The sequence below is a fragment of the Takifugu rubripes genome, chromosome 17 (assembly GCF_901000725.2).
Source record: "Takifugu rubripes chromosome 17, fTakRub1.2, whole genome shotgun sequence".
NCBI classification, from domain to species: Eukaryota; Metazoa; Chordata; class Actinopteri; order Tetraodontiformes; family Tetraodontidae; genus Takifugu; species Takifugu rubripes.
In genome coordinates, this window is record NC_042301.1 from 15,102,759 (window position 1) to 15,117,666 (window position 14,908).

Sequence of the window (14,908 nt, forward strand, 5' to 3'; positions counted from 1 at the left end):
TTGATACACACCTCATTTTCTATTAGTTAATGGAAATGGAAATTGTGAAATGAGACCGCGATGCTTCAGTCAGTCTTGATCGTAAATCTTTAAATCAATTTTTATTCTCGCTCTGTTTCTGTATTTAATAGTTGTGCCCCAAACCACTGCTGAGTTTAAAAACCTTGGTGTCTTCTAACGCCTTACTTGGGTGAGGCAATTGTGTTTGTGTGAATATATCTAAATATAGTAATTATATCATTAGAATAATTAGAATTAGAATATAGAACATACTCTATATAGAATATAATTAGAATATATCTAAAACTTGTGTTGTAGCTGTAGATCTTATGCAATAGTGAAGATTTGGGAATGGTTGAATATTTCTCTTTAAAAGAAATAATGTTACTAAGGTTTGTACTTCTGTCCCTGACCTTATGTATGGTTGGTTAACCGTGTGGTTAAAAATTATTTTGATGAGTCATAATTACAACAAACTGGTTAAACTGGAGAGCATTTTAGTCTTACGTGTACACGCATGCTTTAAGATCAATAATGCTTTTATTATCTTAACGGAAATGCGACTGTTAGACTGAACTATAACCCGGAAGTTCTTGAAAGGCTTGGACGTACGTCAGTCTATTGGTTCCACTCGGCGTCTGAAGGGAGGCTGCGCTGCTATCGTTCCGTTATTTAGCAAAATTCCTCCGATTGGCTTTATTTTCTTTGCTTTTTCAAGAACAAAATGCCGTTAGAGTTTGAACTGTGTCCTGGTCGTGTGGTGGGAGGAAACCATCCGTGTTTCATTATCGCTGAAATTGGACAAAATCACCAAGGAGACATTGAAATCGCCAAGAAAATGATCAAAATGGCAAAGGTAACGGATCTACTCCACATTGATACTATTTTAGTCAACGTTGTAACTTAGTTTTACTAAGCAGATATTCCTCAACATTTAATTCATAGTGTCGTGATTAACGTCGTAACGTAATATTCTTTGTGCATGGTATGTATTTTCTAATTGGCTGATATGAAGCGGTATGTTATTTTTTTATTGGTTGATGTTGATCTTTTGGACTGGGGTGTGTCAAGCTCCGGTTGAGCTCCGCGATGCCCAGAGGGGATAAATACCGGTAATACATTTTATTGCGTGAGAAACACCAGGTGTAACGGATGACAGTGTAAAAAGATTGTAGCGCATGTGTGAGTGCATGTGTGAGTGCATGTGTCAGACTCCGAATGTGAGAGACTTGAGAGTAATTGTTCATGTAAGACAGCTACTGCTAACATGATTTTAACCGTCATTAATAAAGATAACAATTTTTGAGAATGATTTTTGTTTTGTGACAAATTCCCAATCTTGATTCCCAAGATAGTATCTCTCTAAATAGGATTTCATGTGGAGCAGAAGCTACAAAAAAATTCAAATTTCAGTGTTTTCTGTCTTTAATATTCAACACTTTCACCATATCTACCTTCACAGGATTGTGGTGCCGATTGTGCCAAATTCCAGAAAAGTGAACTGAAGTACAAGTTTAACAAACGAGCTTTGGAGAGACCGTACACTTCCAAACACTCTTGGGGGAAAACCTATGGTGAACACAAGCATCATCTCGAGTTTACTCATGAACAGTATAAACAGCTGCAAAAATATGCACAAGAGGTGGGGATCTTCTTCACTGCCTCTGGGATGGATGAGGTAGGAAAGACTTTGTTACATCTGAACACTACAACCTTGTTTTATTTGCGAGGAAACCGTAACAAACAACTTTTAATTAATTTTACCTTTATTTTATTTTCCGACTTCAGATGGCAGTAGAATTTCTTCATGAACTCAATGTGCCTTTTTTCAAAGTTGGTTCTGGAGATACCAACAACTTTCCCTATCTGGAAAAGACTGCCAAGAAAGGTAGGATTCCCATATTTTTGCGACCATAAGGTGCACGGTATGTATTTTCGATATATTTTGGGAGCTGCAGCAGTTATAGACCAAAAACTTTGAACCGTTTCATTCTGCTTTGTTTCATCATCAGGAATATTGTATTTTGAGTTCATTTACAAGGCTGTTGTCTGTCTCAGGACGTCCCATGGTGGTGTCTAGCGGGATGCAGTCTATGCAGACAATGCGTCGAGTCTACAAAACAGTGAAGGAGCACAATCCGAAATTTGCCATACTGCAGTGCACCAGTGCCTATCCCCTAGAAGCTGAAGACGTCAACCTGAGAGTGATAACGGTGGGAAACTGAACATCTGTCCACAAAGCCATTAATTACCCCAGAATATGGTTAAAGACAAGTTTAAATCAGCTGACATGGGAAACCAGTGAATTCAAGAGTTGTTTTGTTTGTTCACTAAAAACAGGAATACCAGAAGGAGTTTCCCGATATCCCTATTGGGTATTCGGGCCATGAGTCAGGCGTAAGTATTACAGTAGCAGCTGTGGCTCTTGGAGCAAAGATCGTCGAGCGTCATGTGACCCTGGACAAGACATGGAAAGGAAGTGACCATGCAGCCTCCCTGGAGCCACCTGAGCTAGCCGAGCTGGTTCGCTCCATTCGACTGGTAGAGAGGGCACTGGGGAGTGGCGTCAAGAGGATGTTGCCTTGTGAGAAGCCATGCCATGATAAGGTGACATACAAATTGTGGTTAAATGTGGCTTTTAAAACACATGGTCAAAATTGTGTTGTTTAAAAATATATGCTTTTGGATTCTTGTTCTTTTCAAACCAGCTCGGCAAGTCTGTGGTGGCCAAAACCAAGATCCCGAAAGGAACTGTTCTGACTGCAGACATGTTGACAGTGAAGGTGGCAGAGCCCATGGGGGTCAAGGCTGAGGACATTTTCGAGCTGGTCGGTAATACCATGATGGAGAACGTGGAAGAGGACGAGAGCATTGCGCCTGAGTTGGTGGACAGCTATGGGAAGAAAGCCAAATGTTGATTTTGCTAATTGCCACTGAGGCGTGTGGCAAATCTAATCAATTCAGTTATACTAGAAAATCAAGAGCTCTCTGTTTATGATCACACTGCTGCGGTCTGAATGTTGGTGCGTAAAATGGTTTACTTATTGGTAGTTTCTAAGACTGTAAGAAGACATCTTAAAGCATATCTTTTTCATCAGTAATTTAAATGTTTGTCAAATCAAACAGGATTTGTACAGCGTCTTTGCAGTGACCACTGCAGACAGGTGCCTGAATCTAAGTTTTTCTTCTTTATTGTGACACACGTTCGGGTTCAATCTGAATTTTACAAAAAAAATGACTTGATTCTTCCGTTTGAATCTGAATTTTACAAATAAAATGACTTGATTCTTCTGTATCAATCTGAATTTTACAAATAAAATGACTTGATTCTTCTGTTTCCGGCAGCCTCTTGTATTTGATGAACTTATAAATGACAAACAGAAATACTCAGCACTAAATAAAAAAAACATTCCAATCTGTTTGAACTTTCATACTTGAGTGAAATATATATTTTTATTCTGCTTACATTTGCACTGTGATTCATTTTAGATGTTAAGTGATTCCCTGAAATGTTTGGTTGTCTTTCCTGTACACTTTTTCATCAGCAAAGTTCCTAAAGATGAAATATAACCCCCCCACCCAAAAAAGTAATTTACGTCCTCTGATATTGCGAAAGGATAAAAATGAAAAGAAATGGGATCTAGTTTTCTTGTACTAATGCAACAGTGGATCGTGGCTGTTTCCAACTCACACTCAGCAATGGAGGGATCTTTTGCAGTGTGGATGGCCAACTAGTAGTAAATTTGAATAAATATCACGCAGTTATATTTTATCACACGTTTATCAAGCAGCCAACCGTTATTTTCATAAAACCACAAGCGAGGGGAAAATGATCCAATCGGGACACTACAGCGCTGAAGATACCCACCAATGAGATGCAGTGGCAAACAAAGACTCCTCCCATGGCCTCTAACACGTCCGCAGAAATGCCCTATAAATACTTGATGAGCGGCGGGAAAAGCTCAGTTTGCGTCTGTACGAGGAACCTGAATAACAATGAGCGGAAGAGGCAAAGGAGGCAAAGGCCTGGGGAAAGGGGGCGCCAAGCGGCACCGTAAGGTTCTCCGTGATAACATCCAGGGAATCACCAAGCCCGCTATCCGCCGTCTGGCTCGCCGCGGTGGTGTGAAGCGTATCTCGGGTCTGATCTACGAGGAGACCCGCGGAGTCCTCAAGGTCTTCCTGGAGAACGTGATCCGTGATGCCGTCACCTACACCGAGCACGCCAAGAGGAAGACTGTGACCGCCATGGATGTGGTGTATGCCCTGAAGAGGCAGGGACGCACTCTCTACGGCTTCGGAGGATAAACGCCATTTGTTCTGACTCAACCCAAAGGTCCTTTTAAGGGCCACCCACATATCCCAAAGAGCTACATCCGTGTCTGTTTGAAACCATGAATAAAGGTTTCAACCGGAAAATCCCGTGCCGACATGATTTTTATCTTTTTCAAGAATTTGTGGCGCGGAAGTGACGCATCATGACGCACTGGGACTTTCCGAACAACCGTCGAAAAAGATTCAACGCTTCGGGACTTCAAAGATGGCATCTGGTGGACAACGGAAGCCATAGCAACCTCTAAAGAGCACGACTGAAGCGTTGTTTCTATCCCATGACACCAATAAAAGTTCATTGCGCTCATCCAGGTGTTTTGTTCATTCATACCAAATGATTATATTGTCATTACAATCAAATATGCAGATACTATCCTCCTTACTCTAATACACATTCAAGACTTCAAAGAAGCGCGAAACAGGTCACGTGACACTGGCGTTTCAAATCACCCCGCTTCAGGAAGAGCGACACAAGCTCCGAACCCTCGGTATAATTTGCCCATCACTATCAGGAATATGAATGATTTGCTTTCAAATATTAAACTAAAGCGCTTCAGCATGTAAAACTGTTAATATCGAATTGTTCCACTCGTGAGTGTTTCTAACGGCCGCTGACAAACCCGTTTCCTGCTTGTACTTGTCTCAACGACCCAAGGCTATGATGAGCAGTTACAATTGACTTTTTTTTTTTCCTTTTGTTCCCCCACTCCTCAAGTCTCACTCTGCCTCCTCTCAGGCTCCTGTTATAACAATACACTTTCTTGGCAATTTTCGCCTATTTTTAAATAAAAATTGTAGGTGATAATGTTGGTGCCGGACCGGCAATGCACGGCAACGTAAACTGCGGCTGCGCCAATTGACCACTTCACGCATTCCTATTGTGCGGGGAGTGAGCTGCCGACCAATCAGAAGAGCGAGATCACACAGTCCTATTTCCATGAAGCCTGTATAAAAGGAGACCACCTCTGGCAACGTTACTACAGAGCTCTAGAGCAACGGGAGGAAAATGCCTGAACAAACGAAAGCGTCCGCGCCCAAGAAGGGCTCCAAGAAAGCCGTGACCAAGACGGCCGCTAAGGGAGGAAAGAAGAAGAGGAAGACCAGGAAGGAGAGCTACGCCATCTACGTGTACAAGGTGCTGAAGCAGGTGCACCCCGACACCGGCATCTCGTCCAAGGCCATGAGCATCATGAACTCGTTCGTCAACGACATCTTCGAGCGCATCGCTTCCGAGGCCTCTCGTCTGGCTCACTACAACAAGAGGTCCACCATCACGTCCAGGGAGATCCAGACCGCCGTGAGGCTGCTGCTGCCCGGGGAGCTGGCCAAGCACGCCGTGTCTGAGGGCACCAAGGCTGTGACCAAGTACACCAGCTCCAAGTAGACATCTTGCCAAAAGTCTCAAACCAACGGCTCTTCTAAGAGCCACCACATCCTCTTCAGAGCTTGTGTTCACTGAAATCTAAATAATTGGCTGGTTTATACTCTCAAAGGAATGGGTTGTTTCAGGAAAGAGGTGCATTTTCCATCCTAAAGAAATCCATGCCATGAATGGGTCTGTTTAACCTGACAAGTAAACTTTCAATTGTACAGGGAACTGGAACCACAGCAGTTGTTGCAATGAATGTTGTATGTATCATTGGAATTTGCATGTAATGCAAATGACTTGGGCTACTGTAATAAAGCAGACTGGTTGTCATGCCAAATGTTGTGCAATCCATGCATGCTGTTAAGTTTGATACTGGCAGGAAAGGAAGTGCTCTTAAATCCTTTATTTTTATACCCGTCTCTGGCCTGACACTGTCTGAAATCCATTAAAACTCTTGGAACCAGTCCCAGTTGGTTGGGTGTCATCCAAGTTTAAAATGGTAGGTAGGTGACTTTGTCAGCCTGATAAGAACCATCTTGAATAATTAAGGTGGGAGACGCGCAGTGATGAATGTCATTGACACTCAAACACTTCATAATAGGAATCGGTGTGACAGGCTTGTCACTGTGGGCGCTTCTTCGGAACTGGTGTAGTAAATAACTTGTAGGAAGTTATGCTCCAAAGGTCATGAGGTCAGTTAGAGGGCCTTGACAGAGATTGGAGAGCTGACTCAAGGCTGGTCACAAATTCTATTTGATAATCTTTTAATAGTGACGGAAATTCGAGCATCTACAGGAAGTGAGACACAAACTGCAGCTGCATCTAGTTTATTGGGCATAGGGCAATTCAACCACAATGCACTTGAGTAACCAAGGTCCACAGGCTAGGAACCATACTGAGAAGAAACCTTTAGGACACAAATTCAGTCAGAAAATTAACTGAAAGAATCCACAAAATGTGTTCGTCTGAAATCAAGCATATCATCAGACATAGGAAAAGGTCAAATTTAACTGTTAAAGTACACTGAGTAAACAGTCTGAAGCTTTGACAGCAATGGTAGGGTAGTTCTAGACAAGAGCACAATAATTGCAAAATAAATGCAGCACAATATTTTTTATTATGACTTGAAGGTCAAAGTGTTGAAAAACTGTAAAACATCTCTAAGGTTTGTCTGGAACAGATGAAATAGTTGAGAAATGGCGTGAGCATCATCAATAAATGTTAAACTGTTTTAAGAGAGAAGCACTTGTGCTAAAAAACATTGTACCAAATTAGAATATTGTAATTAGACCTAATACATTTAAATGCAATCTCAATGAAAGATAATAACAAGGCTTATATTTATGCAGAATATCTGGAGTATGGTAGCCAGAAAGTCTGCATTTTGATACTTGACACGTTTCTACTTAAACAGGACAATTAGTTTGGCTTTAAAAGGAAAGATGGCACCAATATATGTATATTTACTCTCCAGGAAATGGTTGCAAAATAGGTGAGTAAGAATTTGACTGCATTTCTGTTTTTTCTAGATGCCTCTAATGCTTTTGTAACACTGGCTTAAATATATAATATATATAGCAAATATGGTTTTGAATATGACTTAAAATGTATTGCAAAAAAGAGTCATGTCTTGGAAGAAGGGGCAGGACAAAATGACTTTCCCTGTATCCCATCTGAGTAAAAGTATATGTAAAGCAGTAAAGTATATTGGTCAGAGATGACCTAAGTGATTATTAACGGTCAACACAGCAAACTATATGCCCTGGCTAGCATGTTACATTGCAAGTTCAGTATGTTCTTTTTTGAATGCTCGTTTAAAGCCTTTTGTTCACCTAAGTGTACTGCTTATTCATGGTAAAGGTAACTTACAGACACTTTCAGTTATCCTGAATGATTCTATGAAGTAGTTAATGCTAATACCTAGGTGGTTTAGTGCCAGTTACTTTTTAAAGGCACTCCTGAGAAATTCAATGTACAAATGTATTTGTCGCATTGACAGTTTAAGTAATTGTAGCATAGAAGCTCTTGTTAGTCCAACTAGCAGCTCATTGAGAAAAACATTGAAGGGAATGCCTATATGCCCGAGTGTTTTTGTATTTTTCTGCTTTGTGTAATATTTCTATATTGTGATTTTAAAATGAGCATAAAAGACTTATTCGGTCTTAACATTTTTCTATGGACCCTTCAACAAAATGTGACAAATTAAATCGAATAAAATCGAATAAATGAAATCAATATGTTTGGAGAACTATTTTAATACCCAGTACTTAAACTTGTGATTATCTCGTTATTCAGGCACATTCTAATCATCACTGTGTGTACAAAGATCGATTCAAATGCTGAGCTTTAGCAGACATCTTGTGTTGCCACGTGTAACACATTTCTTAGGTCTAAACGGTAGAAGGCGCAAACGAGCCATACAAATGAAGCGTGAAGAGAATCGAAGAAGCGGGAGGAACAGACTGAGGTGCTCTCCAATACGTCCTCAGACACTCTTTAAATGTGTGAAATCCTTGACACGGTTCGTAGTTGTACGCAATTCAGCTGAACAGTAAACATGAGCGGAAGAGGCAAAGGAGGCAAAGGACTGGGGAAGGGAGGCGCCAAGCGTCACCGTAAGGTTCTCCGTGATAACATCCAGGGAATCACCAAGCCCGCTATCCGCCGTCTGGCTCGCCGCGGTGGTGTGAAGCGTATCTCGGGTCTGATCTACGAGGAGACCCGCGGAGTCCTCAAGGTCTTCCTGGAGAACGTGATCCGTGATGCCGTCACCTACACTGAGCACGCCAAGAGGAAGACTGTGACCGCCATGGATGTGGTGTATGCCCTGAAGAGACAGGGACGCACTCTCTACGGCTTCGGAGGATAAACGCCATTTGTTCTGACTCAACCCAAAGGTCCTTTTAAGGGCCACCCAAACGATTTATGGAGCAAAATCCGAATAACTGGACAAAGTATGTTGAATGAATGAAAAGGCTATAGGCGTCAAGCCACCCAACAATACGGCAGAAGCTGTAAAGCCGGCAGACGCTTTACAGCTTTCCTTTCCTTTTGCTCTCCACACAAGGCATTACGGTAAATGCTTTGTTAAACAGCATAGAGTGAAGCTGTTCTTTTAAATCTCTTCCGTTCAGTAAATCTGAAACAATTGTTGGAATTGCAATAGGAGCGTGGGGGGGTAAAGACTTTTGTCACAGTTGGTAAAATCAAATGTCTTCAACTCAAGACCTTGCTGTCCTTAATAGAGCATTTGCAGGCTTTTTTTTAAAAAAAAAAATGAAATGTTTACATTGACTGTTAAAATGAGAAGAATCTGCCATGCTAAACTTGACTGGGTAAACTTAAAAAATGGGAGTTCCTGACTCACCCAATGCAGCAATATGGCTTTAGCTGCATAGTCATGGTCACAATGGTAGGCTGAGTGACTGTAAAACCAAATAATAGAACGCAAAGAGGTGGATCAGGCAGGAGTTACATGGTAATACACTTTCAGTTACAACATTCTTTCTTTTTACATACAGAAATAAATTGAGTAGACAAGTGGCAGTGATACCAGGTCACCTAGAAAAATAATTCCATAAAGTAAGCAATAGGAAACAAAGTATTATAATTGTTCGGAGCTATCTTTATTTCAGTAAACCAGTTGTGCTTTCATAAATACAGAATTCAATATTTGATTTTAAAAATGCACATGCAGAACAGTTCTAAAGGCAGACAAGGTATTTCAGGATACAAAAGTAATTGTGTAAGGCACACATGCAGTCTGACATAACTATATTTTTGTTAGATAAAAGAAAATTGAGATTCTGATATACTTTAACAAAGTAACCCTCCTTGTATCCACTGTTACGTCCTCTGTGTTAATTGTGTTTTTTATCTGTTACAAACTGGGCAACATTTGTTGTGGGAGCACATTGACTCCTACTGTATGATCTATTTCCATAGAGCCAATGTGACTCATGTGAAAGGAGTGAGGAGTGTTTGGGAATGGATGAGAAATCACTACAACAGGTCAGGGCAAGTAACTGGAAATGTGCCCTGTGTATGTAAGCTCTTTCTGTTTGATATAAAGGAGTATTTATGCCTTCAGTTATTGTAATGTTTCATTTAAATCACCTTCTGTCCATGTTAAAAGTTTGTTAAATATGTTTTTGTTGTGTATTAAAGTTTACATTTTGCAATTTTAGTGTTTTCTTTACAAGGTCACACAAGTTTCTGGTAATTTATTTTTTAAATATTGCTCCTTTTACCTGCATGCCATTGCTTTTAATAAAGTGTTTTTCAAACTACATACCCTGATAACTACAATTGTCATCAAAATCTATGACATTAAATATTAATCTGAAATCCGGTACACTGTAATGCATAATCTCTGATTTATTTTGAAGTGGAACATCAGAATTTAATGAAATTTAGTAAAGAGTGTCGTGGGGTTGAGTACTAAACTATAAAAAAACTATATTTACAAATTCAGTTAACCTCCTAATGTGTACATATCATTTATGTAAACTAAATCCACTGATTAATTCTAGACTTATTTTCTGAGCCGTGCAGTGCAACAACAGTCTTGGGGCTGTGACAACAGAAAATACAGTGAAAGCCTTGCATTCTGTAAAAATCAATTTACAAGTAAGACAATTGGAAAGCTTTATTAGTCAAGATTATGCATTTGACATTTACCTGGTAACTACTCTTACAAATTTTGCTCCACTGAGGAACGAAAATAATTTAATCTCGGTGCAGCATGTTTAAATAACTGTCAGAGTATAATGTGGTTAATAAGATATGTAATTATGCAATTCTAAAGTGGTTTAGTGGCATGTTGAAGATTCACAGTCAATACTGCAAGATTTCATGTATAATACGAAAAACATTTAATTCCTTTGTCCAACAGTTGAGCTGCAATACCAACCTTGTCCATACTTCAGGACATTTTAGAAACCTCTAAAAACATTTTATACCCTAATATCAAAAACAATGAGATTACGTATACTACTTTTTTAATCCAAAAAGCAGATTTAAGTCTTTTGTTCCCTAATGAGAATCAAGCCCCTTTTTAAAGAATTTATATGGCTCTTAAAAGAGCCTTTGTTGTTTTTTTGGTGTGCGAGCAGACAGTTTAAGCTCTCTCTCCACGGATACGCCGGGCCAGCTGGATGTCTTTAGGCATGATGGTGACCCTCTTGGCGTGGATGGCGCACAGATTGGTGTCCTCGAACAGACCCACCAGATAAGCCTCGCTGGCCTCCTGCAGAGCCATGACGGCAGAGCTCTGGAAGCGCAGGTCGGTCTTGAAGTCCTGGGCGATCTCTCTCACCAGGCGCTGGAAGGGCAGCTTGCGGATCAGCAGCTCGGTGGATTTCTGGTAACGACGGATCTCTCTCAGAGCGACGGTGCCGGGCCTGTAACGGTGAGGCTTCTTCACTCCGCCGGTGGCCGGGGCGCTTTTACGCGCGGCCTTGGTGGCCAGCTGCTTTCTGGGAGCTTTACCTCCGGTGGACTTACGGGCGGTCTGCTTCGTTCTTGCCATTGCTCTGTACTGCTGAGACGCGGGACACGAGGAAATTGCAACTTTGGCCGCCGACGCTCTTCTTAAAGCGGTACAGCGGCTGGAAGAGCGATGACGCTGCTTCAGACTGGGACTCGCGATTGGTTAGATGAGCCTCTGCAGCTCCAGCACCGCCCGGGGGGAGCGACCACCACCCGGGTGTCGGCTGCTTATTGGTGGCTACTGCTGTTCAAAAAGTCCGCCAAATTACGGACCCACCGGCTTTGCGGGGGACTTTTTCCTGGTTGGTGGAACTACAATCGTCGGACACGCTCGTAGACATATAAGTCGGGTGTGTGGCGACACAAGCCTCATTCTAGATTTTGAAGTCTTTTGAATACGCATTGAAGATGAGTGGACGTGGCAAAACCGGCGGCAAAGCCAGAGCTAAGGCGAAGACTCGCTCCTCTCGGGCTGGACTGCAGTTCCCAGTGGGCCGTGTGCACAGGCTGCTCCGGAAAGGCAACTATGGCGAGCGCGTCGGTGCTGGTGCTCCCGTCTATCTGGCCGCAGTGCTGGAGTATCTGACCGCTGAGATCCTGGAGTTGGCTGGCAACGCTGCCCGCGACAACAAGAAGACTCGTATCATCCCTCGTCACCTGCAGCTGGCTGTACGTAACGACGAGGAGCTGAACAAGTTGCTGGGAGGAGTGACCATTGCTCAGGGTGGCGTGTTGCCCAACATCCAGGCTGTTCTTCTGCCCAAGAAGACTGAGAAAGCCAAGTAAATGCGTTCTCAAACCACCCAAAACGGCTCTTTTAAGAGCCACTCACTATTTTCAAAAGCAACATTATCTTCATTGGGATGTGTGCAGTGAAAATTGCATCACTGAAAATGTATTGTAAGCTTCTGGGGAAAGTAACTTTTTTGAATTTTTTTCCTGGTATCACAAATGTCAAAGGGGGAAAAAAAACTTCAATCTGGCCCCATAACAGCTTTCTAAAGCAAGTAAACTTGGCTAATCTCAAGATTACTGTAAAAGATTCATGCTGCTCCACTTGTAGCCTATTAAGTGTAAGAAGTCAACATGCACAGCAATGTGCAAACCTGCACTCCAGTTGAGGCACTAATTGATAGTATGAATTACTATTAATATCAAGTCACTTTTAAATGAGGAAATTCACTTTCTTACATGAGCTCTGAGGAGACTGAATGCTCACTTATAAGAGAATACTGGCTTGGATCATGGTTTTCTGCATGTCTGTTATTGGGTTGTTTTTTTTTTTGTTTAAAATCAGTATTGTCCCCCCCCCCATAGTTGATATTTTAGGTGTGACTGGAAAGTCTCAGACCTTAGCAAGTCCAGCAAAAAGGCCCAGTAAGTCAGTGTCTCCCTTGAAATGGGGACTTCAACATAAATGAATAAAGAAAGATCATGTTAAGTAAAGGGAGTGTTCTCTCAGATGCTGTGGTGGCTCTGAAAAGAGCCTTTGAGGGAGTAGTCGAGATGTTCACTTCTTCTTGGGTGCTGCCTTCTTGGCTTTGGGCTTTACTGGCGTCTTCTTTGCTGGGGCCTTCTTTGTCGCGGGCGTCTTCTTCGCCACTTTTTTCGGGCTCTTCGTGCTCGCCTTCGGGCTTTTGGCCACCTTCTTAGCCGCCGCAGCCTTCTTCGGCGACTTCTTTGGAGCTGCTGCCGCCTTCTTGGCTGCGCTCACCTTGGGCTTCTTGGCAGCGGCAGCTTTAGGTGCGGCCGCCTTCTTCGCTTTAGGAGCCGCTTTCTTGGCTACGGGCTTCTTGGCTGCGGGCTTCTTCTTGGCGACCGGCTCCGCTGCCTTCTTGTTCATCTTGAAAGACCCAGACGCTCCGGTGCCCTTGGTCTGCACCAGGGTGCCCTTGCTCACCAAACTTCTCACGGCCATCTTCAAGCGAGCCTTGTTCTTGTCCACGTCGTATCCGCCGGCTGCCAGATCCTTCTTCAGTGCCGCCAGAGACACGCCATTGCGCTCTTTGGACGCCGACACGGCTTTGACGATCAGCTCGTTCACGGTCGGGCCCGACCTCTTCACCTTGGAAACCTTCTTCTTTGCGGCTTTCGCCGGAGCGGCGGGAGCTGGGGCCGGTGCTACTTCTGCCATCTTCACTGAGCTTAGTCTCTCTCTGTGTGAGTCAATCGGCAAATCCGGCGCGCACAACTGCACTTAAACACACCATGAGAACCGTGAAGACTCAACCACCTCGCTGCCTCCTCGCAGCCGCCCGAATCTCGTCCAACTTGTGCTTTCTCACCATCCTAAAAACCTGAACAAATCAACGATACCGAGCTGCGCAAGCCTTTCTGTGCAAGGAACCCATAGCGAACATTCACTTCTTCACACTCAACTCACACAGCCTTCTAATACTCTCCGTATTTAAGTTATTTAGCCTCCAAAGCTCAAGTATTCCCAGTCTTGACGAGCGACGCTTACTGACTCGTGCCTAGTAATTCGCTCGTAAAATATTTTTAAAAGCGTCAAACATCTTAAAAAACAGCTTTGAGGCTAGAATAAATGGTTCACTATGGATTTCAAGCAAAAATATCAATCGTTTCTCTGTTATTTTGTAAGAAATGGATGTTGGTATGGAAGCAGCAAACACATCTCTGATGTTTAGGCACAATGGCGGCAGCGCTGATATCAACCGTGTTAATCCTTAATTCTTAACATAATTCTCATTTATAATATACTGGTAAGGCTGCAAATTTTTCACTTGCCTGGGTCTGAGACTTAGGACAGTCTGGTAAGTAGAATTTACATAAAGCCATCTGCAGTCCGAGCAGGCTGGACCCACTCTTACCTGGCTTCATGGGGTCAGTAAATGTCATTACTGTATGCACATCCGTCAGATCTTACAAAGTACTGTATGCGAATATTCGACTTACACTGCTACATTCGATGCTGTATAAAAGGCTTTCTGTCCCATGGTGAAACATCAAGAGTATTAGTTTGGCCGGGGAATTACTGAGACAGTTTGACGTAAGAAGCAGTTTCTGTCCCCCTATGCCTGAGAGGCAGAAGCTGAATTAGAAACCTGTAATTAACTAACAATAATTTAGTTTGTAATAGTAAACATAGTTTGACAGCCGGATCTGCAGTGGCGTGCGTGCACAGGTATTTTCAGTGGGGGAAAAAAAAAGAAGAAGCGTTGCGGTATAGGCCACCGCTGGCTGCCTAATTACATCACCGTGGTATTAAAATAAAATTAAAAATAAAATTAAAAAAAAATAGAAATAAAAGCCCAACTAATACAGATACATGTTGAATGGAACTGTATATTGATTTATGGCAATAGGTTATTAAAATTACTTGACCCATCAAGAAGAATATGACACAGGGTGCCTGTTGTAGCTCCTTTCTTTTTATTTTCTTTTCCTTTTAGGCATTATGCTGCAATAACTAAATGAAAGACACAACCAGCATGAATGAGACATTTTTTACATTTTCATTTAGCAAATAAATGAATGCAAGTGTTAATTACCTATGGTAATGTACTAAATATTCAGCTAAAGTATATTTGTAGTTTCACATGCCCCAGACTGAATTTGTGTGGTGGTCATTACATTATACAGTATCTATTATTAATTTTGGCTAACATCTAGCTTTTTCAGTGGGTGGACAGTCAACTAATTTGGGCTCAGCCATTTGGTAGTGTATGAGACATACTTCTTCAAAACAAAGACAAA

General features: G+C 42.1%; 6 protein-coding genes across 6 annotated transcripts; 5 read left to right on the forward strand and 1 right to left on the reverse strand.

Annotated features, from left to right (window-relative positions):
- Positions 1 to 594: 594 nt before the first annotated feature.
- nansa (N-acetylneuraminic acid synthase a) lies at positions 595 to 3,419 on the forward strand. Its single transcript, XM_003972509.3, has 6 exons — positions 595 to 856; positions 1,463 to 1,678; positions 1,789 to 1,888; positions 2,059 to 2,213; positions 2,341 to 2,607; positions 2,709 to 3,419. Exons 1-6 carry the CDS (start codon positions 725 to 727, stop codon positions 2,916 to 2,918), a joined length of 1,080 nt encoding a protein of 359 aa, XP_003972558.1. The 5' UTR covers positions 595 to 724; the 3' UTR covers positions 2,919 to 3,419.
- Positions 3,420 to 3,965: 546 nt separating this feature from the next.
- LOC105417715 (histone H4) lies at positions 3,966 to 4,640 on the forward strand. Its single transcript, XM_011613056.2, has one exon. It carries the CDS (start codon positions 3,997 to 3,999, stop codon positions 4,306 to 4,308), a length of 312 nt encoding a protein of 103 aa, XP_011611358.1. The 5' UTR covers positions 3,966 to 3,996; the 3' UTR covers positions 4,309 to 4,640.
- A 663-nt stretch (positions 4,641 to 5,303) lies between these two features.
- Positions 5,304 to 6,038, forward strand: LOC115253391 (histone H2B 1/2-like). Its single transcript, XM_029851546.1, has one exon. It carries the CDS (start codon positions 5,339 to 5,341, stop codon positions 5,714 to 5,716), a length of 378 nt encoding a protein of 125 aa, XP_029707406.1. The 5' UTR covers positions 5,304 to 5,338; the 3' UTR covers positions 5,717 to 6,038.
- Positions 6,039 to 8,150: 2,112 nt separating this feature from the next.
- On the forward strand, positions 8,151 to 8,620 carry LOC101072058 (histone H4). The gene has a single exon (XM_011613055.2). It carries the CDS (start codon positions 8,259 to 8,261, stop codon positions 8,568 to 8,570), a length of 312 nt encoding a protein of 103 aa, XP_011611357.1. The 5' UTR covers positions 8,151 to 8,258; the 3' UTR covers positions 8,571 to 8,620.
- A 2,857-nt stretch (positions 8,621 to 11,477) lies between these two features.
- On the forward strand, positions 11,478 to 12,019 carry LOC101071831 (histone H2A-like). Its single transcript, XM_003972507.3, has one exon. The coding sequence runs from the start codon at positions 11,600 to 11,602 to the stop codon at positions 11,975 to 11,977; it is 378 nt and encodes a 125-aa protein (XP_003972556.1). The 5' UTR covers positions 11,478 to 11,599; the 3' UTR covers positions 11,978 to 12,019.
- A 638-nt stretch (positions 12,020 to 12,657) lies between these two features.
- LOC101075208 (histone H1-like) lies at positions 12,658 to 13,381 on the reverse strand. Its single transcript, XM_011621180.2, has one exon. The coding sequence runs from the start codon at positions 13,323 to 13,325 to the stop codon at positions 12,702 to 12,704; it is 624 nt and encodes a 207-aa protein (XP_011619482.2). The 5' UTR covers positions 13,326 to 13,381; the 3' UTR covers positions 12,658 to 12,701.
- Between the last annotated feature and the right edge of the window lie 1,527 nt (positions 13,382 to 14,908).